The sequence below is a fragment of the Panulirus ornatus genome, chromosome 2, assembly GCF_036320965.1.
Source record: "Panulirus ornatus isolate Po-2019 chromosome 2, ASM3632096v1, whole genome shotgun sequence".
NCBI classification, from domain to species: Eukaryota; Metazoa; Arthropoda; class Malacostraca; order Decapoda; family Palinuridae; genus Panulirus; species Panulirus ornatus.
The window spans coordinates 96,899,250-96,915,785 of NC_092225.1; the positions used below are offsets into that span (position 1 = coordinate 96,899,250).

The following is a 16,536-nucleotide window of genomic DNA, read 5'->3' on the forward strand; positions in this document are numbered from 1 at the left end:
GTTTCTGTTAATGCTAAAAGTCCGTTAAAACCAGAATGTAACCTATGGGCCATTTTTTTAATACAATATACAGTTCACATGCTTTCTTTTAACTCCTCTATCGCTTGATGCCATTTTGAATTGTAAGGATTACAAAATCATTCCATAAATAGTCACAATTGTCTATCTACAACCTGACCGCATGGTAACTTGAGGCTGACTGAGACAAAGCGAGTATACCCCACACTACTAAGAAAACAAGTGCAATATGAAATGTGCATGGTGCAGCATTTGAGATTTTCTAATTTTTAAAACTATTAACTATATCATTATTCATCTGGTACTTTAAATCCAAAATACAATAAATCGGGGTCCATTAAATCAAAGGTTTACTGTAACATAAATGTACTACAGCACAAGTCTACTTACAGCAACCTATGAAGAAGTGAGTAGAGCATCACAAAGTTCTTATAGGAGTATATATAATTACCTTAAGTCTAACATTTGACTCCTGAAGCTCATATGTGTGAGACTTGAGCTTGACAGCAGGAAGTGTGTGTGGAGCAGGGTTGGACTCAAAGCTGGTGTTGAAGAGTGTATCCATGAGGGTAGACTTCCCCATACCTGTCTCACCTGCAGAGGAGCAATGTCCTCAATTAGAACATAAATTTCATAACATATGTATCACATTAAAAGAACGATAAAAACATTAACCCTAATCATTTTGAGCCCAATTCACCACAATATTTAATCAGGATAAATTTTACTGACTATCCTATACAGTACAGTACACACAAAGCAAACAATGCCAGTGTAGCAGAATATTCTCTATGATACTGATAGCTTGCTGCATGGCTGAAACTAAACTGTGTTCTGAGTGAAAATCAAAATTTCAACCTAATATAAGTGAAAGAGAGGAACTGTATCAGAACAAGGATAAGCATTTTTCCTTTAAGTCAAAGCTTCCCGTCACGGAAATACATTCTCAACAAGCACAAGATTTAAACAAAACATACAAAAAGAGCTAAAGAGAAAGAGCAGCAAGGTGAGAAAAGTAATCCACAAATTTTTAAGTTATGTGCAAAACCTATCTTTTACAAAGAAGTACCTCACAGATATGGAGACAGACATGAGAGGGTATTCCAAGCATAGTGGTGAAGGCAAAGAGATACATAACAGCTCACTCCTGACACAGTCACATAGGAATCATGTGACACAATGGTTTGCTGAGGTTAAAGGGTCTGATTAATGGCTGAACCAGTTTTCAAGAAAAAAGAAACAGTAATATTTACAGAAGAAGGTAAAGAACCAACATTGCAGTGTAAGGCAACTGTTTCAAGGTTCTGATCAGAGATGATATGCTGGAATGCTTTGGATTCAATAAACATGTATGAAGAGCAAGAACTTCCCCAGATGTATGCTGTACCCCATTCAAGAATACAGCAATTCTTTGTACACTATGAGCACCAGTTCATAAAAAAAAATCAGCATCTGTACAGGGCTTCCAACTTCTCAGCTTTTTATGTAATTTGGGGCTTCCAAGGGAGGTTACATGTTGCAAATAAATGTTTATAAAGCCATCAAAGGAGATGGGGAAAGTGTGAGGGACTTTGGGGAGAAGTAAGACACTGGGCTTCAGAGGCATTTTATTTACAAGGATGCATCTGCCCCACTGAAGAACTGAATACAAATCTTCTACTGCATTGGGAAACTGTGTCCACACCTAAGTTTCTTCGGTAAATGTGACATGACAGAGACACCCTATGAAAACGTATAGGACTGAATGAAGTTGAGGAAGCAAACGTTATGCTGACAGTTTAAATGCAGATTTGATAATGTCTTTTGAAGAAAGGAAACCACAAATAAAAATAAGAATAAGAGAAGAGTGTAGGAATCAGGCCAAAACACTGAGAGGCACCAGTGTTAACATATAAAAGGAATAGGATGATCAGAAATACAAGAGCAATCAACCAGAAAGGAAACTAAATTTGATACAAGAAACAGATGCATTGCCTAACATCTTCTTATGAGTTGAATATAAAGCAAGAAATAAGCAAGCTCAATAATTTGCAAAAATGTGAATACCATGATATTTGTCTACCTAATACAATTCTGTTATAGAACTGAACATCCCTTCATTCAGTAATCCAGAGTTATGGCACTTACAAAAACATTAGCTAGCTTAATTCATATGTATAATTATGCAACTACATGCACCAAAAGCTAGCTAGTTCATCTCCTCCAGGGGTAGTACCCATGGTGTAAGTATGAAGTTTCTATTATGTATTGTGCTTGAGTCACAGTTCTAACAAGAATGTGTCCACAGGCAGACAGAAAAATACACAGGCAGATGCAGGGGTGACAACAAAGTGTACTGTAAACACTAAGTGGAACATAAAAACTCAGGGAGAGGAAAGCCAAAATGAGTGCTTGTGAATCAAGTCCCATTGCCATACCTGTTAAATGCTTGACACATCAAGGTCTACAACACAGGATTCCCCAAAGTCTCTGAGAGTGGAAGACAAGACATATGAAACATAAGGAGGGATATCACCCAGGGATTGTGCCTAGCATATGTCATACTGATGACCAAAGAGAAGACTACGATTCAAGCTACTTGTGAAATGGGAGTTAAGGATCCTCACTGAATCTCTTAAGACTACTCATAGTAACTTAAAATGATGAAATCTAATTCTGGCCACTTTCCAAATATTTTTTTTTTTTTTTTTGCTTTGTCGCTGTCTCCCGCGTTTGCCAGGTAGCGCAAGGAAACAGACGAAAGAAATGGCCCAACCCACCCCCATACACATGTATATACATACGTCCACACACGCAAATATACATACCTACACAGCTTTCCATGGTTTACCCCAGACGCATCACATGCCCTGATTCAATCCACTGACAGCACGTCAACCCCGGTATACCACATCGATCCAATTCACTCTATTCCTTGCCCTCCTTTCACCCTCCTGCATGTTCAGGCCTCGATCACACAAAATCTTTTTCACTCCATCTTTCCACCTCCAATTTGGTCTCCCACTTCTCGTTCCCTCCACCTCCGACACATATATCCTCTTGGTCAATCTTTCCTCACTCATTCTCTCCATGTGCCCAGACCATTTCAAAACACCCTCTTCTGCTCTCTCAACCACGCTCTTTTTATTTCCACACATCTCTCTTACCCTTACGTTACTTACTCGGTCAAACCACCTCACACCACACATTGTCCTCAAACATCTCATTTCCAGCACATCCATCCTCCTGCGCACAACTCTATCCATAGCCCACGCCTCGCAACCATACAACATTGTTGGAACCACTATTCCTTCAAACATACCCATTTTTGCTTTCCGAGATAATGTTCTCAACTTCCACACATTCTTCAAGGCTCCCAGGATTTTCGCCCCCTCCCCCACCATGATCCATTTCTGCTTCCATGGTTCCATCCGCTGCCAGATCCACTCCCAGATATCTAAAACACTTTACTTCCTCCAGTTTTTCTCCATTCTAACTTACCTCCCAATTGACTTGACCCTCAACCCTACTGTACCTAATTACCTTGCTCTTATTCACATTTACTCTTAACTTTCTTCTTTCACACACTTTACCAAACTTTTCCAAATATATAAAAAAAAAAGATGTACAAGAATTAAGGCCTACTATAACAGAAACAAACTTTAACCCAAAAAATTGCTGATGTGCCGTATATAACACACGATACCCCTAACAATTGACTGTAAGTGTGCAATAAATAGTCTGGGCCATTTAAAATCCTAAGCACTGTAAACAGCAAAGTGGAGGGTCAGTACACAACTAATGGAAACTCGGATAACATTTCTACATTCTTCATCCATCTTTTCCCAACTATGCTAATCAGTAACCATCAAATGCCATGGGAAATGGTATACCATTTCTATACTGCCCACACAGCAAATAAAATGTGTATAATGTACACTGATTCATATACATAATGTGTAAAGACGTATATACATAATGTAACATTTTATCAGAAATTAAGCAGCAGCATGATTCCAAAGTGTGATATGTGCATATTATACCTTTAGGGAGATCACACTGTACACCTGGCAGTATTGCATCTGAACATCCATTCATCTAATAATCTTAACAAGCATTCAAGTGATGTGTTACTATATCAATATATTCATTTTTTTCAGAAAAAGAATCTCGAACATTATGAAAAAAGTAAGAATTCTTTAAATCTATTGAAACTTGCCTCACTGATGGCACTCTGGGCATCTAGTTGCTGCAGTCATTGAATAAAAACAGTTGCCTAAGATAATCAAAACAAATTATGGTAAATACTGTGCTAAAACTTTTACATACCAATACAGAGAATATTGAATGTGAAGCCATTCTGGGTTGACTTGGCGACCAACTGATCAGGCAAAGAATCAAACCCCACATGACCAGAAAGCTTCAGTGTACGTATCTTCTCCTCAATCTGGGAAACACAGTAAAAAATCATATTCATAAGAATGTGTTGCACTTAATCATATCATTATAATACCAACTTTTCCTGTACTCTAAAAGTGTAATTGCAAACTCATCCTTAAGCATTTTGGCAGCTAATCATCTCTGCTTTTTCAAAGGTTAAAGACTGAATGGCAATGCTCAAAATACTTGCAAAAGAAACCTGCTTACTGTTTACCTGTAAAAGATGATGAGAGAAAGGGGTATGGTTTGCTTTTGATTATTGAGAAAATGAAAGTAAAAGTGTAAAAAATGAAAAATAAAATTAATAAAAAATGAAAAAGATATCTATTGTATATTTGACCTAGGTGGGTTCTTTACAAGCCCTGTACAACTGTTCCAACTTATTGATAATAAATCAAAAAGAATCTGAAAAGTCTTCTGACAGATCACAAGAAATAAACATGATTTATATTACACTATGAGCTTTGATTTTCTCTGTCAAAGAATGGCCCAACCCACCCAAATACACATGCATACACATAAACGCCTACATACGCACGTATACATACCTATACATTTCAACGTATACATACACAGACATATACACATATACAAATGTACATATTCATACTTGCTGCCTTCATCCATTTCCGTTGCCACCCCACCACACATGAAACGGCACTTCCTCCCCTCTAGCGAAGTAGTGCCAGGAAAAGACAACGAAGGCCACATTTGTTCACACTCAGTCTCTAGCTGTCATGTGTAATGCACCGAAACCACAGCTCCCTTTCAACATCCAGGTCCCACAAAACTTTCCATGGTTTACCCCAGATGCTTCACATGCCCTGGTTCAATCTAGTGACAGCAAGTCCACCCATGTATACCACATCATTCCAATTCACTCTATTCCTTGCACGCCTTTCACCCTCCTGTATGTTCAGGCACTGATCACTCAAAATCTTTTTCACTCCATCCTTCCACCTCCAATCTGGACTCCCACTTCTCCTCATTCCCTCCACCTCTGACACATATATCCTCTTTGTCAATCTTTCCTCACTTATTCTCTCCATGTGACCAAACCATTTCAATACACCCTCTTCTGCTCTCTCAACCACACTCTTTTTATTACCACACATCTCTCCTACCCTTTCATTACTTACTCGATCAAACCAACTCACACCACATATTGTCCTCAAACATCTCATTTCCAGCACATCCACCCTCCTCTGCACAACCCTATCTATAGCCCATGCCTCACAACCATATAATATTGTTGGAACCACTATTCCTTTAAAAATAACCATTTTTGCTTTCCAAGATAATGTTCTCGCCTTCCACACATTCTTCAATGCTCCCAGAACCTTTGTCCCCTCCCCCACCCTGTGACTTACTTCAGCTTCCATGGTTCCATCCACTGCCATATCTACTCCCAGATATCTAAAACACTTCACTTCCTCCAGTTTTCCTCCATTCAAACTTACCTCCCAATTGACTTGTCCCTCAACCCTACTGTACCTAATAACCTTGCTCTTATTCACATTTACTCTCAGCTTTCTTCTTTCACACACTTTACCAAACTCAGTCACTAGCTTCTGCAGTTTCTCACCCGAATCAGCCACCAGCGCTGTATCATCAACAAACAACAACTGACTCACTTCCCAAGCACTCTCATCCACAACAGACTGCATACTTGCCCCTCTCTCCAAAACTCTTGCATTCACCTCCCTAACAACCCCATCCATAAACAAATTCAACAACCATGGAGACATCAAGCACTACTGCCGCAAACTGAAATTCACTGGGAACCAATCACTTATCTCTCTTCCTACTAGTACACGTGCCCCACATCCTCGATAAAAAATTTTTCACTGCTTCTGGCAACTTGCCTCCCACACCATATACTCTTAATACCTTACACATAGCATCTCTATCAATTCTTATCTTATGCCTTCTCCACATCCATAAATGCTACATACAAATCCATTTGTCTTTCTAAGTATTTCTCACATACATTCTTCAAAGCAAACACCTGATCCACACATCCTCTACCACTTCTGAAACTACACTGCTCTTCCCCAATCTGATGCTCTGTACATGCCTTCACCCTCTCAATCAATACCCTCCCATATAATTTCCCAGGAATACTCAACAAATTTATACCTCTGTAATTTGAACATTCACCTTTATCCCCTTTGCCTTTGTACAATGGCACTATGCATGCATTCTGCCAATCCTCAGGCACTTCACCATGAGCTATACATATTTTGAATATCCTCACCAACTAATCAACAACACAGTCACCCCCTTTTTTATAACTTCCACTGCAATACCATCCAAACCTGCTGCCTTGACATTCTATATCTGTCACTCTATCATCTAACACATTCAACAAACCTTCAAAATACTCACTCCATCTCCTCACATCACCAATACTTCTTATCACCTCCCCATTAGCCCCCTTCACTGATGTTCCCATTTGTTCTCTTGTCTTACGCACTTTATTTACCTCCTTCCAAAACATCTTTTTATTCTCCCTAAAATTCAATGATACTCTCTCACCCCAACTCTCATTTGCCCTCTTTTTCACCTCTTGCACCTTTCTCTTGACCTCCTGCCTCTTTCTTTTATACATCTCTCAGTCATTTGCACTTTCTTTTATACATCTCTCAGTCATTTGCACTATTTCCCAGCAAAAAATCATCCAAATGCCTCTCTCTTCTCTTTCACTAATAATCTTACTTCTTCATCTCACCACTCACTACCCTTTCTAATCTGCCTATCTCCCACACTTCTCATGCGACAAGCATCTTTTGCACAAGCCGTCACTGCTTCCCTAAATACATCCCATTCCTCCCCCACTCCCCTTACGTCATTTGCTCTCACCTTTTTCCACTCTGCACTCAGTCTCTCCTGGTACTTCCTCATAGAAGTCTCTTTCCCAAGCTCACTTACTCTCACCACTCTCTTCACTCCAACACTTTTTCTTCTTTTCTGAAAACCTCTACAAATCTTCACCTTCACCTCCACAAGATAATGATCAGACATCCCTCCAGTTGCACATCTCAGCACATTAACATCCAAAAGTCTCTCTCGCATGCCTATCAAGTAATATGGAATCCAATATAATAGGGGGTTTGATCAAGTAAGTAATGAAAGGGTAAGAGAGATGGGTGGTAATAAAGAGTGTGTGGTTGAGAGAGCACAAGAGGGTGTTTTGAAATGGTTTGGTCACATGAAGAGAATAGAGTGAGGAAAGATTGACAAAAGAGGATATATGTGTCAGAGTTGGAGGGAACGAGAAGTGGGAGACCAAATTGGAGGTGGAAAGATAGAGTGAAAAAGATTTTGAGCGATTGGGGCCTGAACATGCAGGAGGATGAAAGGCTTGCAAGGAATAGAGTGAATTGGAACAATGTGGTATACCGGGGTCGACGTGCTGTCAATGGATTGAACCAGGGCATGTAAAGCGTCTGGGGTACACCATGGAAAGTTTTGTGGGGCCTGGATGTGGAAAGGGAGCTGTGGTTTCAGTGCATAATACATGACAGCTAAAGACTGAGTGTGAACGAATGTGGCTCTTGTCTTTCCTAGCGCTACCTAGCGCACATGTGGGGGGAGGGAGTTGTTCATTTCATGTGTGGCGGGGTGGCAACGGGAATGAAGAGCAGATAGTATGAATTATGTACATGTGTATATATGTATATGTGTGTGTGTGTGTATATATATGTATAGGTATGTATATGTGCGTGTGTGGACGTGTATGTATATACATGTGTATGTGGGTGGGTTGGGCCATTCTTTCGTCTGTTTCCTTGCGCTACCTCGCTAACGCGGGAGACAGCGACAAAGTATATTAAAATATCTATATATATATTTCTTTTCTTTCATACTATTCGCCATTCCCGCGTTAGCGAGGTGGCGCTAATAACAGAGGACTGGGCCTTTGAGGGAATATCCTCACCTGGCCCCCTTCTCTGTCCCTTCTTTTGTAAAATTAAAAAAAAAGAGAGGGGAGGATTTCCAGCCCACCCCGCTCCCTTACCTTTTAGTCGTCTTCTACGACACGCAGGGAATACGTGGAAAGTATTCTTTCTCCCCTATCCCCAGGGATAATTATATATATATATATATATATATATATATATATATATATATATATATATATATATATACATATATATATATATATATTTTGGCTTTGTCGCTGTCTCCCGCGTTTGCGAGGTAGCACAAGGAAACAGACGAAAGAAATGGCCCAACTCACTCCCATACACATGTATATACATACGTCCACACACGCAAATATACATACCTACACAGCTTTCCATGGTTTACCCCAGACGCTTCACATGCCTTGATTCCATCCACTGACAGCACGTCAACCCCGGTATACCACATCGCTCCAATTTACTCTATTCCTTGCCCTCCTTTCACCCTCCTGCATGTTCAGGCCCCGATCACACAAAATCTTTTTCACTCCATCATTCCACCTCCAATTTGGTCTCCCTCTTCTCCTCGTTCCCTCCACCTCCGACACATATATCCTCTTGGTCAATCTTTCCTCACTCATTCTCTCCATGTGCCCAAACCATTTCAAAACACCCTCTTCTGCTCTCTCAACCACGCTCTTTTTATTTCCACACATCTCTCTTACCCTTACATTACTTACTCGATCAAACCACCTCACACCACACATTGTCCTCAAACATCTCATTTCCAGCACATCCATCCTCCTGCGCACAACTCTATCCATAGCCCACGCCTCGCAACCATACAACATTGTTGGAACCACTATTCCTTCAAACATACCCATTTTTGCTTTCCGAGATAATGTTCTCGACTTCCACACATTCTTCAAGGCTCCCAGAATTTTCGCCCCCTCCCCCACCCTATGATCCACTTCCGCTTCCATGGTTCCATCCGCTGCCAGATATCTAAAACACTTCACTTCCTCCAGTTTTTCTCCATTCAAACTCACCTCCCAATTGACTTGACCCTCAACCCTACTGTACCTAATAACCTTGCTCTTATTCACATTTACTCTTAACTTTCTTCTTTCACACACTTTACCAAACTCAGTCACCAGCTTCTGCAGTTTCTCACATGAATCAGCCACCAGCGCTGTATCATCAGCGAACAACAACTGACTCACTTCCCAAGCTCTCTCATCCCCAACAGACTTCATACTTGCCCCTCTTTCCAAAACTCTCGCATTCACCCACATACATATATATATATACATAAATGCCCACGCTACCTCGCAAACGCGGGAGACAGCGACGAGGTATAAAAAAAAAAAAAAAAAAAAAAAAAAAAATGCCCACACAGACACACATATACGTACATATACATACACAGACATATACATATATACACATGTACATGTTCATACTTGCTGCCTTCATCCATTCCCGTTGCCACCCCGCCAGACTTGAAAAGCATCCCCCCTCCATCCAGTGAGGTAGCGCCAGGAAAAGAAAAAAAAAAAGGCCACATTCGTTCACACTCAGTCTCTAGCTGTCATGTGTAATGCACTGAAACCACAGCTCCCTATCCACATCCAGGCCCCAGACCTTTCCATGGTTTTACCCCAGATGTTTCACATACCCTGGTTCAGCTCCTAATAACGGTATGTAAGTGGAAATTTCTGCTAAGTCAGAAACCATAAAATTTCACCTAAAATCCCGTTATCCATCGTTTGGCAACCTGTTTTTTTATTGTCATCATATGCCACACACTGTTCTTTACTTACCCACCACACAACACCCCGAACTCCAGATTGTGACAACAAAATACTTAAAACACCAGCATAATGAGCAACAGAAATATACGAAAAAAGTTACAAACTGCAAGAGAGAGAAAAGAAAAAAAATCAAACTATAAAAAAAATCCATTCTCAGACACACCACTCAACATTATGAAAATTAGCACAAGCATTATATCTACTGAAATACTCATGACTGGCAACAAATTACCATACTTTCCTTTAACATCTTCAAAGAGACTTCAGCCTTTGGTTTTTTTCACCATGAGACTCTGAAGTACATGATGTTGAATCTGATCTTCCATCCACAAAGTTAGTAATTTCTCCATCTCATAGATACCACCAGCTCGCTTCCTGGATATAACAGCCAAGTTTAAAGGCATCGAACCTTTCATGTGCTCCTTAATGCACTCATTGTCCTTCGAAATTGTGTTCACTGTTGAGGTAGCCAGCCCATGCTCACATGAAGTGGAAAAGTGTTTGCCTGCCTTTGTGCTTCTTTATAATTTTCACTTTCATCCCTAAATCGATTATTTTACATTTGAGAGATCCACTCTTATCATCAATTGGTCATTTTCCACACATTAGAAGTTAGAAATAAGGTCAATGTCTAAACTAAAAGTCACTGAAAGTTCTAAAAGAATGCGGCAGAGGTGCACAAGCAACAGCATCACTATTTAAGTAAGATATGCACCTTAGGGAAGACACTCTTTGTCTAGCATATCCCTGTTGCACATTCCTCTGCACTGTCACTGTATCCACTACTTATGCAAATTCCTCTATGTTTTGGGAAATAATGTGCTTATGGGAAAATCTGAGTAAAGTCAGACTTCCACATGTTGAATGTTCTGTAAATTGCGGAGCCTCTGTAGATAATGACTTATCTATGGGTGAGAGGGATTTGAACCCAGTCCTACGAGTGACAGGCTAGTATGCTATCCACTAGACCACAAGGCGACAAACACTTTCCGTCTCAGACCAAACTATGGCAATATGGCCCATGAACCCCTTTATCACATCTTGTGACCTAAAAGGCTTGAAAAGTTCAAGCACATACAGGTCATAGTTTGCATCAAATCAATCCTTTGACATTTCGGTAAAGTTTTAAATATTTCTACCATGTACTGGACACTGGAATAGAAGATAGCAATTTACCTATGAGCAAGGAAGGTCTGAACCCAGTCCTACAAGGAAAAAGAAAAGCTTTCCATCTCATACCAGAATGACGAAAGATTGATATAAGTGTACGATTATGTGTGGTTTGCAGCTTTGTTATATTACACTCACACACACACACATCCTGACAGTGTTGGAATTCTGAAGATATTTCTTTTTTTTTCTAAAGTCTTATACGTGTAAAACATTGTACTGTAGTAATATAAGCATCACCCATTTCAAAGTCAAGACTATGGTATATGGTGTAGGTGCAAGACACTAAAAGCTGTTTTACTTTTCACACTGATGGCAGACTGACAGCACACTACTGGCCAATTAACCAGCCAGCTTAACAACACAAGCTCAAGTAATTCAAATTTCATTATGAGCATCTAAAACTAAACATTCAAACAAGTAAGACATATGCAAAACATTTCAACCAGTGCATTTTTCCTCAGGATATGAATTTTATGACAATACACAGACTACGCAGGATCTTTATAAAATATGAATTCCAAGATTTACTTTGTTAAACTTCCTATCTAACACGTCATTTTCCTAATATTCTGTGACTCACTTCTGCTTCCATGGGTCTATCTATCTACCACTAAATCGACTCCCAGATATCTAAAACACTTCACTTTCTCCAATTTTTCTCCATTCAAACTTACATCCTAATCAACTTGTCCCTTAACCCTACTAAACCTAATAACCTCACTCTTATTCAAATTCACTCTCAACTTTCTCTTTTCACACACTTTTCCAAACTCAGTAACCATCTTCTGCGAAAGGAGAAAGTTGAGAGTAAATGTGAATAAGAGCAAGGTTTAGTAGGATAGAGGGACAAGTTAAATGGGATTCATGTTTGAATGGAGAAAAATTGGAGGAAGTGAAGTGTTTTAGATAAATTCTTTTATTTCATACATGTCTCCAATGTATGCAAACATGAGGTAGCATCTGGAACAGGCAAAGAAATGGCCTCATTCACTCACATCCACTCTCTAGATGTAATACTTTAATGTTATGCAAAACACGAAGAATCACAGATGACTGCAACTGAACTGGTCTATCTCATAAATGAAATAAAAATAGGTGGCATTAAAATAAAAAAAAGAAATTTTGTGGTTGTAGTAAAACAAATCATCATGCGATGAATGAGTTTTTATGGCAGGCTTCCATTCTCAACTGAGTGAAAAACTGACAAGTGGTTATCATACAACTCATATATCATATCTGAGCACTGCTTGACTACTATTATCCCTTATGCTTTGTGAAAACAATATTCCCCATGGAACTTAAGAAAATTAAATCTTGCCAAATAATCATCAATCATGGTATGAAGATTTTCTCATTTCTTTTTGTACATGACAAACAGAATATACACAACACATTAATTTGCATACCATATTGACTATAAAATCTTCAACGTATGGCATTACACCACGCAAAACAAGAACACTCAGCTTCTTATGGACATTCAATTATACAAAATCAAAATATGTATAAAACCTCACCATTAAAATTGAAGTCAAAACACTGTATCTTGAAAAAGAGTCTTAGGCTGGTATTCTGCCCAAGTTTTGTGTTAGAGGTGAAGTTCATGCAACTATTCATCTATCCATGTTAAACACTTGCATCACAATGAATACTGAAAACAGGGGGCAACTCAATCAAGTGAATCTAAAAGTCCTAAGTCTCTCAAACAATCATTCATATCATATAACTACAATCATGAACATAAAGCTTTAAAAAAGTGCAGTAGAACCACTTTTCTCCTATGGCAGAGAGTTTCCAAGTTTGGTTGAGCCAGAAGCAATTACATCATGAGAGCTGAATGATGTAATCTTTAAAGTGCAGACTTTGTAGATATGTCTTTAACCACTAAGTGGACAGCAATGACTGTAACCAAAAATAATAACAATGAATGAAGGAGAGTAATTTTCTCCCATAAGTAGAACTTCAATAAGGGAATGCAGATCATCGATCCATTCCTTGAATATGAAAAAATAAAGCCATCCAAAATTTTAAAGTCCTTAACTGAATATCTCAGCTCCATGCTAGAGTTAATATGTACAGTGTGTGGAATCATGAAATGCAATCATTTTGTGTACATGGAAACATACTCCACAGTACTCATTGCACATTCTTAAGAGCTACTGCAAGGTCTACTCAAAGTTTCTACAGACCAAAATATGGTATTCACTTAGTTGAACCAAAATATTCAGCAATCATATTAGAAAACCGAATGTCAAAAAATTACATAAAAATATATGGCACAGTACTGTACTTGAAAATGTAAGTAATTCAAACCTCAATTGATTTAAACACTTCAGATTGTCTAGCAAGCCGCAAAGCATGTTGGGGTATTTGGGGTCTGCGTGACACAAGACCACTCTGCAGGAGGACAACCTCATCTGCTTGGGGTGAAGACAAGGCTGAAGGGGTAGAGCCAGCACAAACTTCCTCTTGATAGCACAGAAGAGTATGAAACACATTCTCTGTGAAGGTAACAGGGCCATTGTCAACCCACATACTGGGTGACAAATTTGTAAAAAATTTTGACATGGCAATACAGATGAGTTAACTGTCTGATCACTACACGTCAACTGATAATTTTTAATTTTTCATCAATCAACCTTCTTTCCTTTATTATGTGTACAGCAATAATAATTCTACAAGAAGGTCATGGTATCCAAACCTAGTACCACAGCAGAAGCAGTTATAGAAACTTAGATTCATATAAAATATTTAAACTTTCTTAATAAACTACAGCACAAATAAAGAACTTTCAAACTAAATTTCCATGTTCTGTATCTTAAATTCTTTGAAAGATCTGGGTCTAGAAACTCAAACTTCAAAATCAATGTTTTATTAGTTCAGGTAGCTAATGGAAAACACACACAGGAGGAAATCACGAGTGTTTCGAACAGGGTCAGACACACTGGAAAGTGTTTCACCAACTGCAGGGGTGGGAAAACACAATACCTGCTCTATGGTGAAAGGTCATCCTGACATTTCTACAAAATGTGCAAATAATAACTAAAATTCTAGTAAGAGAAACATTTCTTGATTCCTCTTCTTGTAGATCATCATATAAAACATATTTAGTTATAAAAGTTTGATAAAGTTTCATTGAACATCATGAAACATGATTGACATGCATACGTAAGATAATGAACTTTCCTATTGCTTTAACATAACAAAGATGGCTGCTACTGCTCCTCTGGGAACACAGAAAATGTCATGGACAGGAGGGATCCAGACAGTGCACCATCATACGTCCACAGAACAGCAGGCCTAAGACTGAGGGTTCGCAGCAACTGCAATGTTCACTGATCCTTAGTATACTAGTGAGTATTATAATTCCTCATGTGGCAAATGAAGGATCAACTTTAAGAATAAGTCAATATGATAAAATAACAGCATCCAACTTATTCAAGGAGAAAATACTGCTTGGTATCAATACAATCTATATCACATAAAACACCTGTGGAATAATTCCAATATCAAAAATTCTAATCTACCCTCCTAAACAGCATAAAAAAGATGTAGATATCAGATATCATAGAATAAAATATAGACTTCTTTCAACTCTTTTTTGACATATTCACTCAACAAAATCTGATAAAATGAATTATATAACAAAGAGTGCATTTCAACAACGAAAGCCAGTTTGATATTTCATAAATAAAACAACAGGAGTAACAGAAAATTTCCAGGAATTCACTGAGCAAATCACACCATGCTACAAATCAAATCAACGTCTAAATAATCTCGTATTCAATATCTTGAATGCAATTCACTTGCTGTACACGTCCTTCGTATATGACCCTTCTTTGCTTAACCATTATATTTATGATAAACAGTATAAGTACTTACATGATCTGTAATATTAAACTGTATCAAATGAAGTTTCCTTAGCTAATTCACTATTTCCTGAAGTTGAACTGCAGAGATTTTGAAAAGATCTTCCCACAAATCAATACAAGCTTTATATCACTGTTTCTTCCCACTTTATTACTGTATATACATCCTTTCCTTTACATAAATATTGAAATTTCAAAGGTTGAACCTGATTTCATTTCTGTTATATTATCATCATTATCAACATCATTATTATACTCGATTGCCATTTTCCGTATCAGCAAGGTAGTGCCATGAAATGGATGAAGAATGGCCCATCCACTCATATGCACACATACACAGGTACACCACCAAATTTCCACCAACTGATGGTTTGACACCTCCTTTAGTCCGGACAAAATCACGAGAGGGAACTTGAAACTGCCGCTGCCACCAGACTAGTTTACTGGACAGCCACAGATGGCATTGTGTGTAGGGCACACTTATTCACATTCTTTACACTGTTGGTGATACCGCAATTCTGTGAGATTCTTAGCTTATTTTGCTTAAATCTAACCCGAGCTATGGCTTCTAAAACACATGAGAGTGTCAGTCGTAGTGTCAAACATAAACACCAGTCCATATCGATCCAAAATCAAGTAGATATGTTGAAAAAAAATGGACCGTGGTGTTTCGGTGCGTAAGCTCTGTGACATCTACTGTACTGGTTTATCAACAGTCTGTGACATCTACTGTATTGGTTTATCAACAGTATATGATAAAAAGAAGCAAAGGGAGAAAATATCGAAATTCTATGCAGACAGCGATTTCAATAAGCAAATGACAATTAGAAAAGCTATGAAAGATGGTAAGAGTACTGCGCACCATCGTGTGATGATGGAATGGTTTCAACAGAGTCGGAGTGATGGAGTGGACTCGTCAGGTAGCATGATAATGGACCAGGCTAAGTTGTCCCATAAAGAACTTAAATTATAACATGAGTGTGACTATAGTAAAGGATGGCTTCAAAGATTCAAAAAGCATCATGGAATTTCCATGAATAAAGTGTGCAGAGAAAAGCGGTCTGCAAACCACTAATGAGCTGCTGAGTATGTGGATGAATTTGTGAAACTTGTAGCTGACAAGCACCTAAGTCCTGATTAGGTGTGTAATGCAGAAAAAACTGCATTATTCTGGTGATGTACACCTAGGAAATCACTAACAAAAGAAAACGAAGAAGACCCCACAGGATTCAAACAATCTAAGGACAGACTTACCATCTTAGGGTGCTCAAACATTTAATATTTGTTTAATCTAAATTTCTAGCAGTCCATGGTATACTTTAGACATATGGGAGA

General features: G+C 38.6%; 1 protein-coding gene across 3 annotated transcripts in view; it reads right to left on the bottom strand.

Annotated features, from left to right (window-relative positions):
* Window positions 1–16,536, bottom strand: part of Septin2 (septin 2) — a 52,065-nt gene that overhangs the window by 21,308 nt on the left and 14,221 nt on the right. For 2 of the 3 annotated variants that reach the window (XM_071680330.1, XM_071680321.1), the window contains 2 exons: window positions 4,327–4,444; window positions 470–612 (listed from right to left, as the gene is read on the bottom strand). In XM_071680330.1, coding sequence (XP_071536431.1) covers window positions 470–612; window positions 4,327–4,444 — 261 coding nt within the window. Of the gene's footprint in view, window positions 1–469; window positions 613–4,326; window positions 4,445–12,849; window positions 12,869–16,536 lie in introns of those variants that run through there. The other variant, XM_071680339.1, reaches the window with a different exon arrangement.